The 22,928-nt window shown below is 34.2% G+C and overlaps 2 protein-coding genes across 3 annotated transcripts; both read left to right on the top strand.

Moving 5' to 3' along the window:
• Nucleotides 1-2,273: 2,273 nt before the first annotated feature.
• Nucleotides 2,274-13,054, top strand: LOC114271107 (transcriptional corepressor LEUNIG_HOMOLOG). Of its 2 annotated transcripts, XM_028212712.2 has the most exons (17): nucleotides 2,274-2,733; nucleotides 2,854-2,951; nucleotides 4,148-4,257; nucleotides 4,347-4,522; nucleotides 5,189-5,237; nucleotides 5,328-5,415; nucleotides 6,402-6,451; nucleotides 6,551-6,781; nucleotides 8,025-8,204; nucleotides 8,337-8,387; nucleotides 8,514-8,643; nucleotides 8,714-8,823; nucleotides 8,960-9,109; nucleotides 10,063-10,218; nucleotides 11,283-11,399; nucleotides 11,494-11,694; nucleotides 12,561-13,054. In XM_028212712.2, the coding sequence occupies exons 1-17, from the start codon at nucleotides 2,699-2,701 to the stop codon at nucleotides 12,705-12,707; spliced, it is 2,079 nt and encodes a 692-aa protein (XP_028068513.1). In that variant the 5' UTR covers nucleotides 2,274-2,698; the 3' UTR covers nucleotides 12,708-13,054. The 2 variants fall into 2 exon arrangements, with proteins under 2 accessions (XP_028068513.1, XP_082742868.1); XM_082886742.1 differs by lacking the exon at nucleotides 8,337-8,387 and having other exon boundaries at nucleotides 2,554-2,733.
• Nucleotides 13,055-15,083: 2,029 nt separating this feature from the next.
• Nucleotides 15,084-17,107, top strand: LOC114271109 (uncharacterized). The gene is made up of 2 exons (XM_028212713.2): nucleotides 15,084-15,345; nucleotides 16,254-17,107. Exons 1-2 carry the CDS (start codon nucleotides 15,199-15,201, stop codon nucleotides 16,923-16,925), a joined length of 819 nt encoding a protein of 272 aa, XP_028068514.2. The 5' UTR covers nucleotides 15,084-15,198; the 3' UTR covers nucleotides 16,926-17,107.
• Nucleotides 17,108-22,928: the final 5,821 nt, after the last annotated feature.

Below are 22,928 nucleotides of genomic sequence, written 5' to 3'. Positions count from 1 at the left end.
CCTGTCTTGAAGTGGAACTGTGGGTAGTCTACAAGGGGCTAACTATCATACTCCAACGAGGTTTCAATTAAGTGATAATAGAAACAGATGCGGAGCAAGTGATGAAACTGTTAAGTGAGGATCCGGGAGAAAAATGTCTTTTTAGGAGCATTGTGGAAGATGCACGTATTATCATGAGAGGATGTGACCGTTCCATCCAGCACATTCGAAGGGAAGCCAACATTTGTGCAGATGCAATGGCCAAATTAGGCGAATATCAACCAGCAGATCTTCTTATTGTAAATGAACCACCTGAAGAATTCTGCACCTTACTTGTGGTGAACATTGTGCATCTCTCTGGGGAGAGTGCTATGATGTAGTCCTTAGTTTGTTTTTAGTTTCCGATGTATCTAAAAAAAAAAAAACAAAAAAAAACCTAAATTATTCCTCTTATTTAAAAATGTATGTATGTCCAATACATACATTTATGAGAAAATTATAGTATTCAAAGGATGCGTTACTATATACATCTTATAATTGAAGAAAAAAATATCATAATTCTATACTTTTTGAGTTATGATTAGAATAATATATATATATATATATATATATATAACCAAACACCATATAAGATATAACCAAATATCTCATAAGTCATAATTAAAATATTATCATAATTAAATAATAAAATGACATAATTAGATATACATATGACATACCCTTTTGAACGTGTGTATAATAAAATTTTCCTACATTTAAGGATATCAGGGTTGTTTGGGATGCCCTAAATAAGTGTATTTTTTTGTCTTTTTTAACTAAAAAGTTGAGAAAAAAAATATGAATATTTGGGTTAACTTTTTGTTATTTTACGAAAAAATGTGTAATAAAAAATTGTATAAATAAAGTGTATAGGGGAAGAAAGTTGAGTGATTGTACGGCTGTCCTCCTGCCCCAGCGTGTGTTACACAGAAAATAATTGCCTCCTTCGGGGCAAAGTGTTTGGGCAGTGATGGTTGGTCCGTGAGGGGTCACCATGGGTTCTATTTTAATAATCTGAACCGTTCAATATGTACAACTCGTTGATTATTATATGCTTATAAAAAATCACGTTGATCGGATATCGATAGCTATATGATCGGATTAGTTTTTTTCAACAGTTAACTATCATACCATCCGTTTTGTTTATACAAAACTGATTTAATCATATAGTTAACGATATCTGATCAACGTGATTTTTTACAGGCATATATTACTCGATGAGTTCTACATATTGAACAGTTCGGATTATCAAAACGGCACCCTTAGTGGGCCCCAAAGAGCCCAACATTGCCATCAAACTTTGTGACTTTACATATATAATTTTTTTTTAAGCCCAAAAAGTATATAATAGTCTTCTTGCTTCACAAGTACGGCCGACAGCATCCATCAAATTTTTGTATTATAAAAATATATAAAATATTTTTTTAATATTTTTTATTTGTAAATAGTAACGACTTTTTTACTTTTTGTATAACTTTTTAACTTTTTTAATTATTTTAAACTTGTCAAACCTGACGGTAAGGATGATAATTTTTTCCTATCTTGCCTACCCGCACATGCTCGCCCTGATTTAAATTTTATTTGTTAAGTATATGTATATGTATAATTTAACCTTTTTGAAATATATTAAAACTAAAATATCATACTTAAGGCCAAGTTTGACAATCTAAAAATAATTTATCTTTTTATCTTTTTTTCATCACATCACCTCTCCACTTTTCTGCACATTTTTTCGTAAAAAGACAAAAAATACACTTATTTAGGTCATCTCGAACAACCCTTAAGTCTCGTTTGACAATATTACTTTTTAGTTTACAAATCAAAAAATTATTAAAAAAATTAAAAAGTCGACAACTTATATCAAAAAGTTAGAGATTCTTTTTTCTCTCTACTTTTTTACTCTTCTTTTCGTAAAAAATAAAAAAATCATCACAAACATACTAATTTTTTTATATCATATTTTAATCAAAAAATTAAAAAGTTACTAAAAAAATAAGTTCTTGGGCCTTGGTATAACTTTTACACATATATATCATCTTATATCTTTTAACCCTCATTAATTATAAATTATTGTTTATAATATTTTATATTAACTTTAATTTTTTAAATTATAAAATTATCCTAATCCCATCACCTTCTTAATTACCCTACCTCTAATATAACGACAAACCCGACCCAATCCCATCCCTAATTACATGTTATTATTGGCGAGCCAAACGCCACAACGAAATTGCCGAAAATTTGATTGACTGATTGGGGCTTGTGCTTGGCATTGTTTTGGTGCTCGGTCCACAGTCTTCTCACTACTATATATAAACCCCCAATTCTCATTCTCTCTCTCTTCTCTGTATAAATAAAGCAACCCATTTTCGTTCTTTTGTGCCTATTCTTCCCTTTTCTTTTGCATGGCACTGTTACTGCTTCCTGTTAGCTCCTAAGACAACCCTCCCTTCATCCCTTCAACTCTCTCTATCTCTCCATATATCTACATCTACATATACACACACACACACATATCTGTCTTTGTTTTGGAATAGCCCAATTGGGTTTTGCATTTTGATTGATTTTACTGATTGATTTTCATCTGGGTCTTGTTTTCTTGATCGAATCCTTCTTGTTGAAACCCACTCGGGCTCTGTTTTCTTGAAGGAAAAGTAGGTGTGGGTGTGTTGTGTTGATCATGGCATTTGATGGACGATGGGATGCTGAGAAGATGTGAGTTGATATGATTATGATTCAATGTGATTTTCTTTTAGAAAGTAGTTTCATGGGTTGATATTTTATCCCCTAATTTTGCTATTTTGTTTTAAAAAAATCGATTTGGGGGGTTTTTAGGCTTGACATGTACATATATGATTACTTGGTGAAAAGAAACATGCGTAAGGCTGCTGAGATATTCGCCAAAGAGGCTGATGTTGATAACGATCCTGTTGGTATGTGTTCTCAGCCCCACTCCTATTGATATGATTAATTTGATTTATATTTTATTATCAATGTGAGTGTTGGAATTTTCAAACATCCCACTCAAAACCCATTTGTAATGGATGGAGAGGCCTCTTTGAGTATGGGCAACTTTTATAGAATTGATGCTAGACAAGTTTCTAATACTCCCTCACTTGTGTGGAGGTGATAGAGAGATGAACAAGACGAGACTACTAACACTAGGGTTTTAAATATGGGCCTTTGGACTTCTGATAATGTGATTTATGGATATATCAGCCGTCTATGGTTCTAAATTGTGGTATCGGGAAACGTATCAATATCAATCTCGAAGTATCTGTATTGGGAGTTTCGGCCAGTACATGTCTAGGTTGATATATGACCATATTGCTAATACTGACACTGATACATATCCTATATACCATTATTTAAAACCATGCCCAAGATCCAACTTCGATGCCATGAGGATAACTGAATTCTTGAAAATGCTCAGATTGATTCTAGTGATTTTAAGTTTTGGAGAATAATTGACGATCTTACATGGTATCAGTCGTCAGGTTTTAGGATTTTCTGAGTTCAAATCTTGTCACCCCCATTGTGCATTTTATTCTGCCTGTGTTTGTGTACTTTTACTCAGTATGTTTGTCTCTGCATTTACAAGATGGGGCACACATGTTGTGAAGTGTTAACATGATGCGTGTTGTTGGATCCATTTCCTAATAGCTTAAGTTTTTGGGACAATTGGTGATCTAGTAGCAACTCCAGTGGTTGGTATTTAATTGTGCTATTGCTAAATTTTGGCACGATAGGCACAAAACACACTCCAACAGTGTACTATTCATCATGCCAAATTGTATCATTCTTTAGTAGTGAGTACTAAAATTTGAGGTTTTTTGGTTTTGTTATTACACTCCATGATGAATTTCATAATATATGTGCATTATTGTGATGTCCTGATGTTTCTCTCAGATGTCTGATTGTTCATTGATCACTAGTGTAGCTACCTAACGATGTGACTGAATTGCACTTTATATGTGGGTTGGGTTGTGCTTTCTTGTGTGTCAATTAACTGAAGGATTTTTGCTTTATTTCTATGAAACATGATGAATGTTATGAGATATTTTTGTCAATGCAATGTGTCACTTGCTCTTGTCTGACCTTGTTTGGAAATCTGGAATTTTTGTTTTAGCAATCGATGTGCCTCATGCTTTCTTGACTGAATGGTGGACAATATTTTGGGACATATATTCTGCTGGGTTACCGACACATACTGAGGCCATGGGGAGGTCCTCTGTTAAGGTGTTACTTCAATGAACTTTGAAGCAATCATGTATCATATTTCTGGTTCTAAGACAATGTAATTGAGATATTCCTTGTTTAATTCTCAGCCTACTCAAAGTATGGAGAATGAGCAACAGAATATCTGTCCTACAATGAATCAACAGAGGCCCAGACAGTTTCCTATAAGTGCCGATTTTGACAAGATGATGGGGCAATCAGTGGCAGATTTGTCGGCTTCAAAAAATAAATTGACTGTCTCAAAGCCATCTTCAAGCCATTCTAGGTATTTCTAGAACAAATCTATTTACTATATTTGTTGCAAACTTGCACTGAAAAACTAATTGTTGGGATGACTTCGGTAAGAATTATGAACTGTGTAATTGTTCTGATCGAGGTTTGAGAATATGATACCAAATATCTTTTCGTATGATTTTTGTTCAATCAAATTGATCACAGAACAAATGGACTGTCTTGCTTTGCTTATTCAACAATCATAAGGACTATAGCACCAAAAAACTAATAAATAGGGAAACTTAGATCACCCTTTTTTTTCGGGGTAAGTAAGAATTATATAAAAAGAATGAAATTTTGTGCATCATTCAAGGAGCATACTCCGGGCAAAATCTTACAAATATCAAAACCCGAGATGACCAAGGGTATTGCATGAGTGATCACTATAATTTTTGTTTCTAACTTTTATGCTCTAATTGGTTCACTAGAATGAGATGGAATGGAATTGTCATTCCTTAGGCTCCCTTACAGAATGATCATTCTCTTATAATGGTGAATGATGATTCTATTTGCAATTTATTTTTCATTATTTTTTTTAGTTAACCAAACATTGGAATGGAGATTTTGATGGAATGATCATTCCATTCCACACCATTCCAATGAACCAATATATTGGGAATACTAATTTCTTCTGTAACTTGCATTCATGCATCAACAGCCACTCCTGGCAGCAAATTTCTCAAAAGGCTCAACAGCAGACTGCAAGAGTATGGATTCATCTATTATGCAAAAGCTCTAGTGCCTATTCATATTTGATGTACCTTAATTCAAGATGAATAATTTTACATGTGTTGCAGGATAAAAACCATGTTGTTACTTTGGGAAGAAATATCCCTGTGGACTCTGCTTTCTATGGAGCACCAAAAGCCAAACTTCATGACGCTGGTTTGTTTGTATACTAATTTAATTATTTTGAAGACAAATTTGGGCATTATAATTAACCCCGTGAAGTTGAATTAATGAGATACCATGGGCAGTTTTTTGTTTTCCTAATTTATTGAGGGACACAATACTTCAACAACATGTCACATCCTACTTTTGCCTAGAACATTAGACCTTTTTAACTTTTTAAATTCACATGTGATTGACTACATATGTGACAAGGTATGAAGCTACAAATTGTGCAATTGTATTGTGATCAAACACTCGATATTTTGCAAACTGAAATGACATTTCATTAATCAACAATTCTATGCTACTTTTTGATTGTTTAGTTTCCATGTTTATTCATATTCTTTGGGAGACATGTCATTCTTGGATGTTGGCACAAAGCAAGAATCTTGAAGCAATATGTATAATTATGCAAATGATTCGAACCTGAGTCCTGTCTTACATATTTTGTAAACAGCATGAGGAAAGAACTTGATAGAGAACTGGATCTTGCGTTTCTCTACAACTACAGCAGGCTATCATGTGCATGATGATGTGTTTTGACTGGAAAGAGTCATAAGTTGACTTGATTATCTTGATGTAGGGAGGTCCTTTTGTGAGAGTATAGTTATATGAAATGACTGCACTATTACATTTAAGAAACATCTCTCCTTTAGTCCTATTTTAATTTGAGTGTGATTGTTATGTGAAAACAAAATGGGTCGGAACTCTTTTCTTAAATTAATCTCCTTCCTTTCATCATTGATATCATGACGAATGAAGTTTTTGGAATGCAGTGATTTTATATCATGACAAGTCTTCCTGTAAATTTCTGTATTCCCTTTGTGATTTTAATTCTCGGTTACTTTCCCAAAATGATATTCCTAACTATTTATCCCAAAAAAAAAAAAATGATAGTCCTAATTGATAGTTGGAATCAAGGCTTGTTGAGTTGAGTGGTGTTTAGATGGTTTTGATTCATGATACTTGCCCTTTTTCAGGAATGGAAAAAGGGGCCAATTTGATGCTATTGAACGGATGGCCTTTCACTGTAAGTGGTGTCCTTAATTTTCGTACTCGAAACTTTTCCACTGCAGTTGCAGTCTAGTACTAGCTTAAATCCTCAGTTGAGTTTGTTTATCTCTTTCAGGGAGTTGACCAAATTTCTTCTAGAATGGCTTACCCAGTACTAAATTCAATTTTACCAGTGTCAAACCAACAGCAATACTTTCAGACATCAATGGCTCATCATCAACAAGAACTTTTTAGTCAAGCAATGGAAAAAACACTAGGGAAGCAAATATATCCCTTTCAAGGAAACACTAACAATTTGGGCAATATGATGCTTCCTAGGAAGGACTTAATTGGGGCAGATGAACAAGTAAGTTACAAAGACTTGGAATTTTAGTGGTTGGTTCATTCAAATTTGCAGCAGTGGTTCATAATTGGAAAACCTGCATTTGATGAGATATTGTTTAGATTTTTCTCTTTTCTTTTCTTTTTCTTTTTCTTTTTCTTTTTTTCTTTTCAATAGAAAAAACTTTTGATATTAACAAGTTTTGAGTTCCATAATAAATTTAATTTACATGCACATCTGTGTTGGAAAATGTTTATTTCATACATGGCTATATTATATTCGCTGATGCTATCATTCTTGTCTTCATTATTTTTGTTACTATTTTATTGCTATTGTTGTCGCTGTTATTTTTTTGCCATGATTATTTTCTTGCCATGTGACATGTTCATCATGCCTCTAGTTGCTTGGCACTTGAATTTTTTTGAGGTCATGATGTAAGATACATTGTAATCATGTTGCCTTATGTTCTCTTTCAACTGCATATCAAATTTTATATATTTTTTAATAAGAAACAAAACCTCTAGTTCATGCATGTTCTAAATTCTAATGTCATGCCTTAGAAAAAATTGATCAAAATAATACTCCCACTTCCTCTCCTTGTAAAATGTAAGGAGAATATAATCTTTTCCATTGTTTTTAATGACTAAATATAAAGTAGAGGTTTAATATTCTTAGATCTGTTTTATTTGTGAACATATAAAATCTCTTCGAGTATTATTTAAACTCATAGTGATGTATGAACCTTTTTGGTACTTCAATTAGAATATTTATTTTGGGTAGATTTCAGACATTGAATGTAGACAAGTTTAGCAAAGAAAAAAAAAGTTTGACTATTACTATAATATTGTCCTTTTACATGACAAAACTTATTACTATAATTTATCCAATAATTTTATCATTTATTATACGTTTATCGATAGGTTCAATAAAGAGGGAAAGAGAGGGTAAGTATATTCTTAAATTTTTAAGTTGGGTTCGAATGCCTTGATTGCTATTGATGCAATTTCTAGATATAATGCTTGTTATCTAATTGAAGGAGGTTTATATTCAATGCTGGTCCCGCTAATTGTGGTGGTGCTTGGCGGGGTTGGCTGACTGGATGCAGACCTAACCTCCACCTTATCTGCATGAAGTAATTGCCCCTTAAACACAAACCTGTGTTTTCATGGGTGCTTTTTTAAATATTTTTCATTAGTCTTTTCATCATTCTTGGTATCCTGTAGCCACTTCTCTTTTACTAGTGAGCAATGGATTGATTATGACTCAGATGATGGTCCCAGGGAGACATACAGCAGAGCAGCAAATGGTTGTACCTAAGAAACAAACTGCAGAACACCAAACAATGGCACCCATGAGACAAACCGTAGACCAAAATATGATGGCCACTGTGAGACAAATGGCAGAGCAACAACAAAATGATCCGTTGGCACAGCAGAAATTACATGAGGTTGGTTGGGGATTATAAAGGCCAAATTAATCCGTTCATTTGTTTGGAAATTTAATATCGAGAACCTTTTATCTTGGTGGATTCTGTCTATTGTTTGCCAATATTTCATGATATATTCCTCTTTTGGATCAGACTATCAGAAAGAGGAAAAAATTATCAAGTTCTCAAGCTGAGAGTGCTTTGGTAGGTTATACATCTTAGGTGATCATTTTTGTTGATCTTATCGCTCACCAAGATATACTTATTCAGTGTATATGCCAATTTTGTTCATCTTCCCTATCGCTATAATTTCTTTTGTTGTTTTTGTAGGATGGAAAGGATGCTGAGGTGCCAAAACCCTCAAACAACAATATCGAGTCTTTTTTGTCCAATGATGACGACAATACTGATATTATGAGCACTCAACATCCTTCAGCTTGCAGCATAAATGAACAGAATGGTAAATGAATACTTCAGTTTACAGTGTAATATTCTCAGTTCCATTTATTATTTTATTTATAATCTGGCAGGATTCTCTTTTAAAACTGTTGGTTCCCTCAACTTAAGCAAAGGCAAGGTCCTCTGCTGCCATTTTTCATCAGATGGGAAGTTATTAGCTAGTGCTGGTCATGATAAGAAGGTTTGATGCTACCAATCTTCAATGTTCAGCTTAAGCTTTATGGAAGCCAGTTCTTAAGTTTTTTTTTTAAATAAATATATATATATATATATATATATTTTATAAACAAAGACTAAATTGCAAATTTATGTTACAGGTCCTGCTTTGGAAGATGAGTAATTTTGATTCTGTTGATACTGCAGAAGAGCATTCTCATCTCATTACAGATGTTCGGTTTAGACCGAGTTCAAGTGTTTTTGCCACATCTTCTTTTGATAGAACTGTGCAAATATGGGACGCAAAGAAAGTAAATATTTCCTCCCTTTATTTCCTCATGATGCTTTTCTCACTTTAGATTTAGATCTCTCTCTCTCTCTCTCTCTCTGTGAGATTTGAGGACTTATTTTTAGATAGAATTTTATACCATTTTTCTTTGTTATTTCTCTATTTGTTTAATTGCTTTTAATTCAATGGATGCTTTAATCTCATCCACTCTTTTTTGTTTTTGTTTTTGTTTTTCCAGTCTTTATTTATGTTCAACACTTTTTCTCCTGATTGTTATTAAAATTTATATACTATATGTCTACTTATCATTGTCAACGTGATATCTACTGCCCCAAGTTTGAGACCTGTTTGGGGACATAAAGAAGTGTTCAAATGTTTTCCCTGACTGTCTGCAAATCATTGGTTGAAACTGAAGATTAACATAACAAAAATTTGTTAGTTCGAATTGAATTCCTGTCCAAAGTGAAATTCCTCTTGGTTTACAGAACATACTTCCAAAACATTGCACACTTCTTGAGGGAGAATTTACCATTTTCTACCAGTAAAAGACAGAATTTTTTCCTTCTTGTTGGAAAGGCATTTTATGTTTTCTATACATAGGAGCTTTGGTTAGTGAGACAGCAGTTATCTCCTTTTCTTTTAGACAAGGTTACAATATATTGATCTTTATGATATGTTGAATAACTTAGCAGAGGACATGATCCTAGATCTGAATGGAAAAAATGGATTTGGTGTAACTAACCAAAAATAGATGGGGCATTCAAGCTTTGTTGAATATTCTTATGTTGATTACATTCAAATGGCAATTTGATTAGTCTAAATAATTGTATGGGCAGTTTATTGATGAAAAAGTAATTTGTTGGGCCTTATAATTATTCATTGATAGTATTCTCTCTCTCTCTCTCTCTCTCTCTCTCTCTCTCTCTCTCCATTTGATTGGACATAAGCTTACATGTTTTTATCGATGAGATATAGCCAAGCAAATCACTGTGCAAGTTTGTTGGGCATGCTGAGCAAGTAACTTCATTGGATTTTCACCCAAGAAAGGTGGATCTCCTCTGTTCCTGCGATAGTAATGATGAGATCCGACTGTGGAACGTTAACAAATGTACTTGCACACACATCTTTAAGGTAAGAATATATGCTTATGGAATAGCACCAGAATAGTTTCATTTTTTACATTTTGAAATGTAATTTTGTTCATTCTCTCATTTCCATTATATTTTCAAAATTTCTGTAGTGCTTTTTGCAATGCTATATCTTTGACCAAGTCCTGGACTCAGTTCTTAATTAAGGGCCTTGTATATTGATCATCTTCCATTGGTTTTTTGAAAATTGGTTTCTTTGTTTTATAAAATGTAGGAAATAAAATAAAGTCAATACCTCCACATTTAAAATACCATGTTTTCAAGTTGATGCATACATTTATTGGCCTGATTGAGCATTTTATTATCTATAGTCTAAACTATCTGTAATCCTTTATAATGCAGTATCTCTATTCTACAATCCTTAAATTGATAAGATCTTGAAACATTTACCTCTAACACTCCATTTGGATCACGGGATGAGAAAAAAAATGATTGTGTTTTCTTACTATCATGTTGATGAGTAAGAAAGCAAGTATGTGATACAAGGATATGAGTGAGATTTCTTTTTCTCCCTATGTATTTTAATTGGCTATCTTAATATTAAGGAAAGGGTCCTGCTAATGACAGACCCATCGGCTGTCAATAAGCACTACAAAATGCCAAAATATTTATAATTTCAATACATGTTTCACATATCCCAAAATATTTTTTTACACATTTCAATACACAATACACTTATTACATAATTTTCCAACACTAATGACAGCCCTAAGGGCTGTTTTTAGTATTTTTCTTGTGGGAAATACTAAACCAGGCAGTTCGTTTCTCATCAAATCTCACCAAATGTGATGAGAAATGAAACTCATAAAATAAGAAAGTTTTCTTTCTCACCATTTCTCACCGGACTTATATAGCAAACACGAGCAAAGAGTTTTCTTTCTTTTCATTTCTTATTGTTTCTAACAATATCACTTGATCCAAATGGATCGTAAATGTGGAGTTATGCTTTGCCTTTTCAATCTACTTCTGTGTCCTTTCAAGATGATATGCAGTATTTTAGGTTTCTCTTTTAAGCTCTACCTATGTCTTCCTATAAAATTAATGCAGGGAGCTTCTAGACAAGTTAGATTCCAGCCTCGAGTCGGGAACCTTTTGGCTACTGCTTCAGGAAACAAAATCAGCTTATATGATGTTGAGACTAACAGCCTCCAATATTGCTTAGAGGTATCTAATTATTACACTTCCTCACACTGCACTGAGATTCCAATTTCTGTTACGATACTTGTGTGAATTTTGTATGTTTTCTTTGATTTTCTAGGAACATGTCAAAGAAGTCCGCTCGATCTGTTGGGATACAAGTGGGAAGTACATTGTATCCGTCAGTGAAGACAGTGCACGGGTGTGGTCAGTTGTGTCGGGTGGAAAATCCACACATGTGTTGCATTCTAACGGCAATAAGTTTGAATCATGCACATTCCATCCTGCATATTCTCAGGTCTTGGTTATTGGTTCTTACCAGGTAAATGAAGTGCTGTTTTAACATCATTAGTTGTTATTTGTTTAGTTCTGATTGTAACTTTTGTCCTGAGATCAGTCTCTTTCCAAGACCTATTTTCGACATAAGCAAGGGAAGCCCAGAGCCGGGAGAAACATAGTTTCCATTTTTTCTGTCACCATGGGGAGAAAAACCCCTACCAACATACTTGTCGCCATACACAATTTCTTGACATATGCCTATTATATTTGTGTTCTCTCTCTGAAATTGTTAGCAACTCTGGCTTTTCCTAGTTTTGAGAACTTAATGAGTGTGTGTTTCTGTCTATGAAGCATGGATATGGATATGGGATACAAATACAATACAGATATGGCAATATAACAAAATCTAAATAAATAGAAGATGGGTATGGCCACGGTACATTGAAAAAAGAAAATTATAATTTTTATTTTATCATACATGAGCTTAAAAAATTTTGAGGAACCATTCTTTAGGACCACCTCCCAAGCCTTTGCCAACAAGCAAAAGAAGTCCTTCACAGCCCAACTTCACCCAAACTATATAAAAAATAAAGAATATCATATTCCGATTTTGGTGGCCATTATATAATTCACCAACCCATCAAAACCCTTTTCCTCAAATTATCAGTGGTAAAAATTGCCTTCCCATGTGACAAGTCTGTGCAAAGAAGGTTACTTTAGAGGGGTGCCTTCGGCCACAATTAGTTTTTGAAATTTTTTCTGAAAATTTCTGGAAACTCAACCAAACAAACGACTTTGACAATCGATGTTTGCTGTTATTTTGTAGTTTCGAGTAAAAAGTTTGTAATTTTTTAACGTTTATGTTGTCGGTCCTCATGGTGGAATCGTCTAATCTGAGTGTCCTTGCAGACACTTGACTTCTGGAATCCAGCTGAGAACAACAAGACTTTGACAATTGGTGCACACCATGGTATAATCACTGCTTTAGCAGATTCTCCTCAGACCGAAATGATTGCTTCGGCAAGTCATGACGGAGTTGTGACATTATGGCGATAACAAACGGTTGCTCGCTCTGCCTGTACATATGGACGATTTGGCATTTTACAGGTTTTGAACACAAGACAGCAAAATGGTAAGGCTCCGAAAGTTGCATCAGCGGGAATAAAAGCCATTGCTGAGGATACACCTTTTGTCATAGCTTATAGAAGAAATAGTACACATACATACATATATACATGGGACTTGGTGATCAAATATTGCAGTGTTAGAACTTTTTTTTTTTTTTTGGGGGGGGGGGGGGGGGTGTGGCCATATTGATTCTACTTTTGGATTTTGAGAATTTTATCAAATTTGAGAATCTTAAAACTTCATATTAATGAAATCAATTCATTCTGTTTGAGAGGTTTATGTTTGTTTTGAGTAGATATTTCATAGTCATTTTGTCCCTTAACATCTTTATTCGAGGAAGGGTTGTTCATTCAAATGATACTGAAATCTGGGAAGGGAGCTCATGATTGCTATTTTTAGTCTGATCCTCGATTTCGTACGTGGCATGGGTAAAACATGTTAATTCATAGTCTTTTTTATTGTGTTTATGGGTCTGGTCATAAGCTTATATGATTTGGAAGGTTCATTTCCTGTTAAAACTTAGCATTTAAATTTCAGTAAATATTAAACAATTTTTTAGATTTAAAAAAAAATAGTATTTAATTGTTAATATTATACCACCGTTCCAATGGTGGTATAATCACTATGATCGCTATCACACCACTGCGACCTTCACTCTACTACCACCACCAACTCTCCACCCCCATCGTATCACCACTAATAAATTCACTTTCGTTATTATTACTGTCACCACCTCACCATTGTCAACACTCCACCTCCACTATCACTACCACTACCATCACGACCACTGCTCTCCACTACCAACACCATCACCACTACCCTCAACCACCTCCACCACTACTATCATCACTACTACCCTACTCTATCAACATTAACACAAACACCACTACCACCACCACTACTACCACCATCGTTGTTGTTGTTGCTGTTGCTGTCACTACCATTACCATTATCACTCCACTACCACTATCCTTGCCACTGCCACACCTGTATCTTCAGAGTCATGTTGCCACTATTACGTCTACCATTCCATTACCATAACCATCAGCATTACCATAACCACCACACAATTATCACTGTTGCTCTCACTTCATGACCACCACCATCTTTGCCAATTTTATCACATCTCACACAACCACCACACATCCAAACTATCATGCCATCACCACCATTCTTACATTGTTGCCACTATCTTACCACCACACAGTAAGGTCACGTTTGTTTGGGAAGGGAGATTGGAGTATGAATGAGGTGGACCTCCTTATGCCATGTTTGGTTAGGAAATGTGTGGAGGGATTAGTATTCCTGTTGGAGTAGTAATCCTACACTTTGGGGGACTAGCAAAGTTTGGAAACACATGGGATTGAGATGCAATCCCATGGGATTAATGGGTAAAAGACTATTTTATCCCTTAGCCTATATGACTATAATAATGGAAGAAGGATAATTATGGAATTTCATAGGTTTAATCCCAATCAATTAATGCCACCACACTATTACACAAACATACAACTTAATACCACTATATTACTATACTCCTCACTCAATCTCACATTACTCATAATCTCATCTAACATACTTCACCATATAAACATGATCTAACTGTTGTTGTCGCCACTACTTTCACTCCACCACACTACCACCAACACTACATGGCATTACTAGCCTACCCCTACAAATATGAAGAATGTAAGAGATAATTTAAAGAAATAAAAACAAAATCTTAAATTTCAACTTATTTTACATATCAAACAATTTAATTAAATTTAACATTTAAATTTAAGAAAATAAAAAATAACTGCAAATTAAAAAATTCAACATTTAAATTTTAACTTTACAATTTTTTAAAATTTAATAACTCAATTCAAATCAATCAAGTTCTATCGACTCGTGTTACACCGACTTGAAGTAGAAATTATCTCATGAATTTGAAAGACGGTGGTGTGTTCATATAATGTTAGCTTATTATTTTTACATCATTTCTTTATATTTATGGCCATATAATTATTATGACTAATATTATATGCACCACTTAATACACTAACTAGTGTATAAATTGATGATGTAACATAATGCAAGATGTTTTTGATATTTGTAATTTATATAATGAGTGGGATCAATAATAATGTCATAACTAGTATTGATACACTAATTAATACACTAGTTGATACAGGGTTTTATGGAATTCCATACCACCACCGCTTACATCCATCCGCAGTTAAAAACAAAAAAACTTGGAAGTACAAGCTAATCCATGTTCCTACACGTGGCATCAGTTACCTACGTGTCACTCAACCACCATACCACCTTCTTCCTCTCTCTCACCTTTATAACTTGTTCAACGGCCAAGAAAGCGGTGTGAGACCCATTTCACAAAAACAGAGCAACAAGAAAAGAAAAGATCAGATTCAGAGCAACAATGTCTGCAATGTCTATAATCAAGAACACCATGTTCAACCTTTCAAAGTCTTTCCCTCAAACTCAATCCTCTCCTCTTCCTCTCTCTGTCTCTCTCCGTCCCAAAGTCTCTAGGGTCTGCTTCACTTCTGCTTCCAAACACTCTGAGGTATTAAACTAATCATACTAGCACCTTATCAATACAATACCCATGTTTTTAGAATTGTCTGTTTGGTTTTGAATTTTCAAAAATAGTTTTTTGAGTTTTCAGTTCACAATAGAAGATTAAGCAACTGTGTGTGCAACTGAAATTGTTAATATGCAGATTATTGATTTAAGAGTGCAGAGAGTGTGTTCAATAGTGGGAAGTTGATTTTATTTTTAATTCTTATAGTAATTTGCTTTAGCAAATGTAAATGTTTCATTTTATTATTATTATAATAATGTGATTGGGAATCAAGATTATGTGATATAATAAAATCGGCAAATTAGATATACCTTCTTCGAGATTTAGCTAAATTACAGATATTTCTGAGATTTCAAAAATTACAGATACCCCTGAAGTTTATATTTTCATAACAAATTGTTCCAGGAGGTTTATATTTTCATAACAATTTGTTTCCTAATTTGTTATGCAAATAGTACCTTCAGGAGTATTTGTAATTTCTCAAATCTCAAAGAGGTATCTGTTATTTTGCTAAACCTCAAGAGGTATATGTAATTTGTCCTAAAATAATTAGAAGTCGTGGAGCACGAACATGTGGAAGACACTGACGATTATTTTAAGGAAAGCCCCAACAAAAAATGTCTGTTTATATTATTATTTTATTTTAAAAAATAAGATTATAAATTGTATGATTGAGTTCGAAAAGTTGAAAGATTTGGAAAAGGAAAAGACTCAGAATTTACAGCATACTAACCACATAATTGCTATAGGAAATTTTGGAAAAACCAAAAAAATAAAACATAAACACCAAGTGGGGCCTATTATTTTTAGTCATGAGATGTTTTAGTTTGAAATCAATCTGCATGTAAATAATAACCCATAAATTATAATTACTTTTATTTGAATTGCAGGGAAGAAATGAAGCAGAAGGAAGTTACAAGAAGGGGTATGGGACTAGTGATTCCGATAGTGATTTTGAAGATAAAGCATATGAAATGACTGAAAAAGCCAAAGAAAGAATGAAAGAAGGCATCGACAGAACCAAAGAAAAAACCCAAGAAATGAAAGACAAAGCAAAAGACCATGCAGAGACCATGAAGGACAAGACAAGGGACACAACAGAGAGAGCCACCGAGAAGGCGAAAGAAGGTACAAATAAAGCTGCTGAAACCGCTCAGTACGCAAAAGAAAAAGCTAAGGAAGGGACAGAGAGCACGGCGGAGAAGACAAAAGAGCAAGCCCATGGCATGAACGAGAAGACTAAGGACGCGGCAGGGACGGTGGCGGAGAAGGCAAAAGAGGGGACACAGAAGGTTACTGAAACAGCGTGGAGCGCCGGAGAGATGGTGGCGGATAAAACGAAGGAAGGGATGAGCAAGGCGGCGGAGGTGGCACAAAATATAGGAGAGAAGGCGAAGCGGACGGCGGCGGGGGCGTGGGGGGCGGCAAAGGAGACGACGCAGAAGATCAAAGAGACGGTGGTTGGGAAATCGGAGGACGATGAGAAGGACATTGATGATTATATTGAAGATCGTGTGAGGAAGCCTAGGAAGGGGGAGCATGATAGTGAGAAGAAGTATTGAAGGGTGGTATTTCTGTCTTTTTCGAAGTGCAAAATAATTTAGCTATGATAGTGTATGAATTTTGAAGTGGTTTTTACTTGAATATGTTTGTTGAAACTTTTGCAAGGTTTTTTGAATTTGTAGTATGTGGAAATGAAACTTTGATAAAATTGGATGGGAGTTTGGCTATTTTGTTAATCACACTAGGCTCCCCTATTCCAAAATGTTGGGGATTTAGACCCTAAAACAATTTTATTTGCTTGCACAAAACTTTCCAACAAGCACAACTATGGAAACCAAGCAGTCAACAGGAAAAAAAACCGGTACCAACACTAGGTAGCAAAGAAAATATAATAGAGAGTAAATTATTGACACCTCTTGAGGTTTGGTCAGTAGGTTTGGTTTGATTACATTTTACCTCTTGATGTTATGGAAATTATATTTCTTGTGATTAATAGTCTCATTTTACAAACCCGCTGGTTATATAAAAGGTAATAACTTCTGGTAGAAAAATAGATGAAATTATATTGAAAAAAAATATAAAGCAAATGAAAGACAAAAAAAAGAAGAAGAAGAAGTAAAGCAAAGTAAAAAAAGAGAAAGTAAGAATTTAATGTCTTTTTGATAGCAACGTTAATTCCGTTTAAATAATTATAATGACAAAAGATCCGTTTAATTTTTCAAACATCAGGAATAATATGTATTAAATTTAAATTTCGGGAATGTAAGTATAACTTATCCATAATAGAATGTGAGATTGATGCATGATGAGTTATGCATTGTGGTCTTAACAATAATATGGAGAGAGAATCATAAGGGCGGAAAATGTTTAATGTTAAGGGTTGCTCCAAGTAACTTGGTGAGGATGATAGCGGCCTAAGGTCATTTATATTTTAGGATACTTTTTTTTGTATAAAGTGAAAGTTTTATTAAAAATATAAAATTAAGAGCAATGATTCATACCCCTTTAAAAGTCTCACCCCCACCACCTCCACACACACGTAGGGGTTGGGGATTGGGAGATCAAAAAAAAAAAAAAAAAGAGAGAAAAGTTAGCCAATCAAATGCAAAGGGGGTGAAGGGAGTGACCCCCAAAGGGGGTCTCAACCTTTATTGTAAAATTAAAGTTACAGGAAATGAAATGTATTATCGAGAAAGATTCAGAAAGTACAAACTATCTTACTACTATTGTTTGCATCCACACAATCAATCCCTTAGTTTCACGATTTTTATAATAATAAAAATAATAATAAAAATAAAAATAAAAATAAAATACCATGTGATTGTTACACTACAAAAAAAATTATTTTTTGTGACGGCAAAACGCCGTCTCAAATACTCCAAATGCCGTCGCAAAAGGTTTTTTGCGACGGTAAAGTGACTTTTTGCGACGGCAAGTGAGGGTCGCAACAAAGGGTGTTGCAAAAGGGTTTTAGCGACGGTATAAGGCCGTCGCCTTTTTTTTGCGACCGGAAAATGCCTTTTTTGCAACTGAAAATTTCTGTCGCAAATAATGGATGAAAATCTGAGTTTTTTGCGATGGCACTGTTTGCTGTCGCTAAAGGGGTTTTTTGCGACGACAGAACACACCGTCGCTAAAAGTGTATTTGCGACAGCAAGCAGAGCTGTCGCTAAAGGACTATTGGCGACGGCAATAAAACTGTCGCTAAAGGTATTACATTTTAACCAATTTCCTATCTTTTGCGACAGTAAAGGTGCCATCGCAAAAAACCCTGGTTCAATTTTTTTTTGAGACGGTGTGTGTTGCCGTCTCAAAAAAAAAAATGTAATAAAATTATTAAAATTATGAAAATGACCTGTATTAAATAAAAAATAACTTTTAAAAAAACCAATAATTACAAAATAATATAAAAAGTCCAGTATATAAATAAAAATTCATGCATAATTAAAAATATGAAAATTCATCTTCTATTTTTTTCTTTTTGCTGTCATATATTGTACAAGAAAGACTAACTAATTAACAAACTTCATGCAGATACCTTTGCCACAACACCCAAAAAAAAAAAAAAAATTTACAAATTAACAATGGACGCATAAGACTTTGCAAACAACTGCAATTAGAAAGAGGTTCAACCCTTTCAATCAATTACCCCATCTGGGAAATGTTCTATGCACTCAATGTAGAAGATAGAAAACCTGCTCCAAAGTCTCCCCTAAGAAAGACAAGTAGCTGTTGTCCATGTTTAGCACAGTAACCCACAAGCTTAATTACATTAGTGTGTTTAAGCTTGGAGACACTAAACACTAGCTCAAGGAAATCTTCATTGCTCTACTTCCTGCAAGCTGTAGTATCGAGTTTCTTGACTGCTAGTAGCTAAGAAAAACATAATTAAGTCAGAAAAGATTCTGTGTCAACAAAGGAAATAGTATCATCAAACTTCTATTCAAAACAAATCATTCACATTTCCTGCATTCCAGACCAGAAACCCTCTCAATGAAAGCATTCAACCAACACTAGAAATAAATGAAAATTATCTACCAAAGGCACAAACAAAACTATATCAAAATTTGTCTAGTAAATGAAGAAGCATGTTTGATAACCATGATAAATTAATCATGTTTGATTTCCAATCTAAATGATAAATTAGTAAATAATAAAAGTAAACTTAAAAATCAAACAGTGTCTCTTTTGTTCTGTGATTCATCCGTTTTTTTGGCCACAAATTGAACATTTGCATAGTTGGGATTTGGGAACCAAGGGGAGCACAACCCTAAATTATTATGTGCAAAACCCTTTTTTTTTTTAATAAAGTTATCAGGATATGTATCGGTATGAACGATACAATCAATATCAAACAGTATCGACAACTAATATCAATTAATAATGGCATCAGAAGTCTAAAATCCCAAACCATAACAGCTGACATTTAAAACTCTGGCAAAACCTCTTCATATTTGGTTTTTCATTTTTCCGGAAAAAGAAGGCTAAAAATATCTTTAAAATTAAACAGAGAAAATAGATTGCCCCATTACTTGGTTAATCTATATCAGCAGTCAGCACCAAAGGACAAAATAAAACAACAGATCATAAAAATATAAAATTCAAAAACAAAATTAATTCAAAAAATAAAAGACTGAAAAGTAGCGGAAGCACTGAAAATCATGGAGTTATTAACTAAACCCATGTCATTTTTGAACAAATTACCCTAAACCCTAAATTTATTTCTCAAACCCAGGATGTGAAATACGTTCAAAATAACTTGGGATTAGGGAAATCTGTTTCAAAATAACACGAGTTTAGTGATCAAACTCGTAGATCATACATAAATTTCTAAATCTACACATATATAACAAAGATCGGAAAATACAAATCAAAGCAAAACCATCATCAATATCTAAAATTAAAAGTAAACAAAAGAATATACAAATACTAGATTTGGGGGTTTAAGATTTACTAATAATTGAAGTAAGGAAAACAATATCAAAAAATTTAGACACAGTAGGCCACTAATTTTTGGGTTTTATCATAAGCACATAAAACATACATAATGTCAATAAGAGGTACGCTAGTACCTCTGCCAACATGTGGTCAGCTTCATCAAAAACAAGAATCTTCAAATAGTTTGTGCTCAATTTCTTTGTTGTCGCCCATTTATTGATTGTACCAGGAGTGCCAATCACTACTTGTGCTGTCACTTTTGCTTGTTTTGAAATTGGAACATAATTGCTGCTATCCATTGGTATAGCACATTCAGAAGTAACTCCTGTATAATTCCTCATCTTCTGAAGAACTTCCATCTTCTGCATCATTGTCATCCACTACTATTAGTTAAATCCTAAACTCATAAACACTTTAGAGAAAAGTCCCAACAAAATGTGTACACATGATCCACTTGCTACCATTGATTAAATATTAAACTACATGTTAAAGAACACTGATCTTTAAACCCACCAGAGAAACATATATCATTAATTCATCCTTAGTTTCACAAACATTGCAGAACAGAACATAACAAATACATAACTATATAGACTAGTAGCCAAATAAATAAATAAAATCACCACAGCGAACCCAACCAACAAAACTTAAACACCCACAAACAACCTAAAGAAACCACACACGACCACACTTTCCCCACTTGGCAATTGGCTATTTTAGTTGATTTTATATTTCGCTTTTTGGTTACAAACCCATTCGCCAAATGAAGCCTAAAATCCAAAAAATTGAGCTTATATTTCATTAACATTTTCCTTAGATTTTCCCATTCCCTATCCAAATAATCCATGATCCATTTCCCTATCCAAAGGTTGAGGGGAGCCCTGAATTCACAAAGACACTTCAAGGATCAAAAGAGAACAAAATATACATAAAGGAATAAGTAAATATGATTAAAACTCTAAAATCCCAACCCAAAGAGTACCATTAATTAAAACCAAATTCACATGCCAAAAACATATATATATTAAACAGAGTTCAAACATTCAGATACTTGTAAACATCAACAAATAGAAATTATGTACAAATTTGCATATGTTAACGAACCATTGTGTGCCTGAGCGATCAAGTGCTTGTAAGGAGGGGTCAGAATCATAGGCAAACTGATCGTCTGGATCTTACTCGGCCTCTCAAACTTCATCTCCACATATAAACCCTTCAACAAATCAGCAGACAGATTCAATTCTTCGAACAGGTCTGCTTGGCCTCCGAACAGGTCTGCTTGCATACAGAATTTTCAATCGATTAATGTGAATGAGTGTGTGTATATATATATGAAATATGAATGCGTGATGACTGACTAGAGCTCGTGGAAGACGTGACCGCAAATGGAGAAGGATTGAAGGTCTTCGACGATGGGTTTGAGATCTTCGTAGCAGATTGAGCATATGGTCTTCGCAAATGTGTTGCCGCATACCATCTCTCTGCCTCTCTCTCTCTCCGCTCTCCGTCGTTTGCTACCGCTCGATCGATCAATAGAGAGGGAGAGGTAAGAAGAGATTAGGGTTTTTTGGTTTTGGGCGGGTGGCGGGGAACAGAGCGGGAATGGAAAAAAAAAGGTGGGGGGAATGGAAAAAGGGAGAGGGGGAAGAAAAGAAAAAATCAAATTTTTTTTTTTTGAAAATTTAAACAATAAAACAACATTGTTTAATTATTTTTTTTTTTTTTTTGCAACAGGGGTTGTCGTCTTCAAAAAACTTAATTTTTTGTTAAAATAATTTTTTTTTAAAAAAATTATTTTATTTTAGTTACTAAGCTTGAAAATTTATTTGTTTCATTTTTTTTAATGAAAAAAAATTTATTATTATTTTTTTATTTAGTAGAAGTATGGGTAATATTTTAATGAAAAATATTGTAATGGTAGTCGTAGAGGTGAAATGGCGACGGTGGTAGTAGTGGTGGTAGTGAAATGGCGTTTGCAGTAGTAGTAAAGGTGGTAGAGGAGATGGGTGGTGAGAGAGAGAGATAAGTGGGAGACAGATAGAGGAGAGAGAGAGAGAGAGAGAGAGAGAGGTGAGCAAAAGAGAGACAAAGTGGTTGCTAAAAGTGTATTTTCTTGTAATGGATCGATAAATCGAGAGAGAGCTCAGTAAATAGAGAAGACGGAAGGGAAATAGTGAGCAACGCGAACATAGCGAGGAGGAGAGAGAGAAAGACAAATAGACAGACGGGGAGAAAAGAGTGATGAGTGAGAGAGAGAAATAAAAGAAAGAGAGGAAGATGAAAAATAGGTGAAAAGATATAGAGAGAGAGAAAGAGCGAAAAGAGATAAACGAAACAAAAACAGAAAGAGATGAGAGAAAAAAAGAAGAGAGAGAAAAGAGACAGAGAGAGAAGATAGATGAAAGAGATAGAGAGAAGAGAGATAGATGAAAGACACAGAGAAAAATAGAGAGACAGACAGACAGAGAAGAGTGATGGGTGAGAGAGAGAAAGAGAAGAGAGACAGAGACACAGAGAGAATGAGAGAGACGGATAGACAGAGAAGAGTGATGAGTGAGAGAGAGAGAGAGAGAGAAGAGAGACAGAGACACATAGAGAAATGGAGAGACAAACAGAGGAAATGG

Source organism: Camellia sinensis, chromosome 9, assembly GCF_055761805.1.
Source record: "Camellia sinensis isolate YWXY chromosome 9, ASM5576180v1, whole genome shotgun sequence".
NCBI classification, from domain to species: Eukaryota; Viridiplantae; Streptophyta; class Magnoliopsida; order Ericales; family Theaceae; genus Camellia; species Camellia sinensis.
This window is presented reverse-complemented; position numbering and strand designations above follow the sequence as displayed.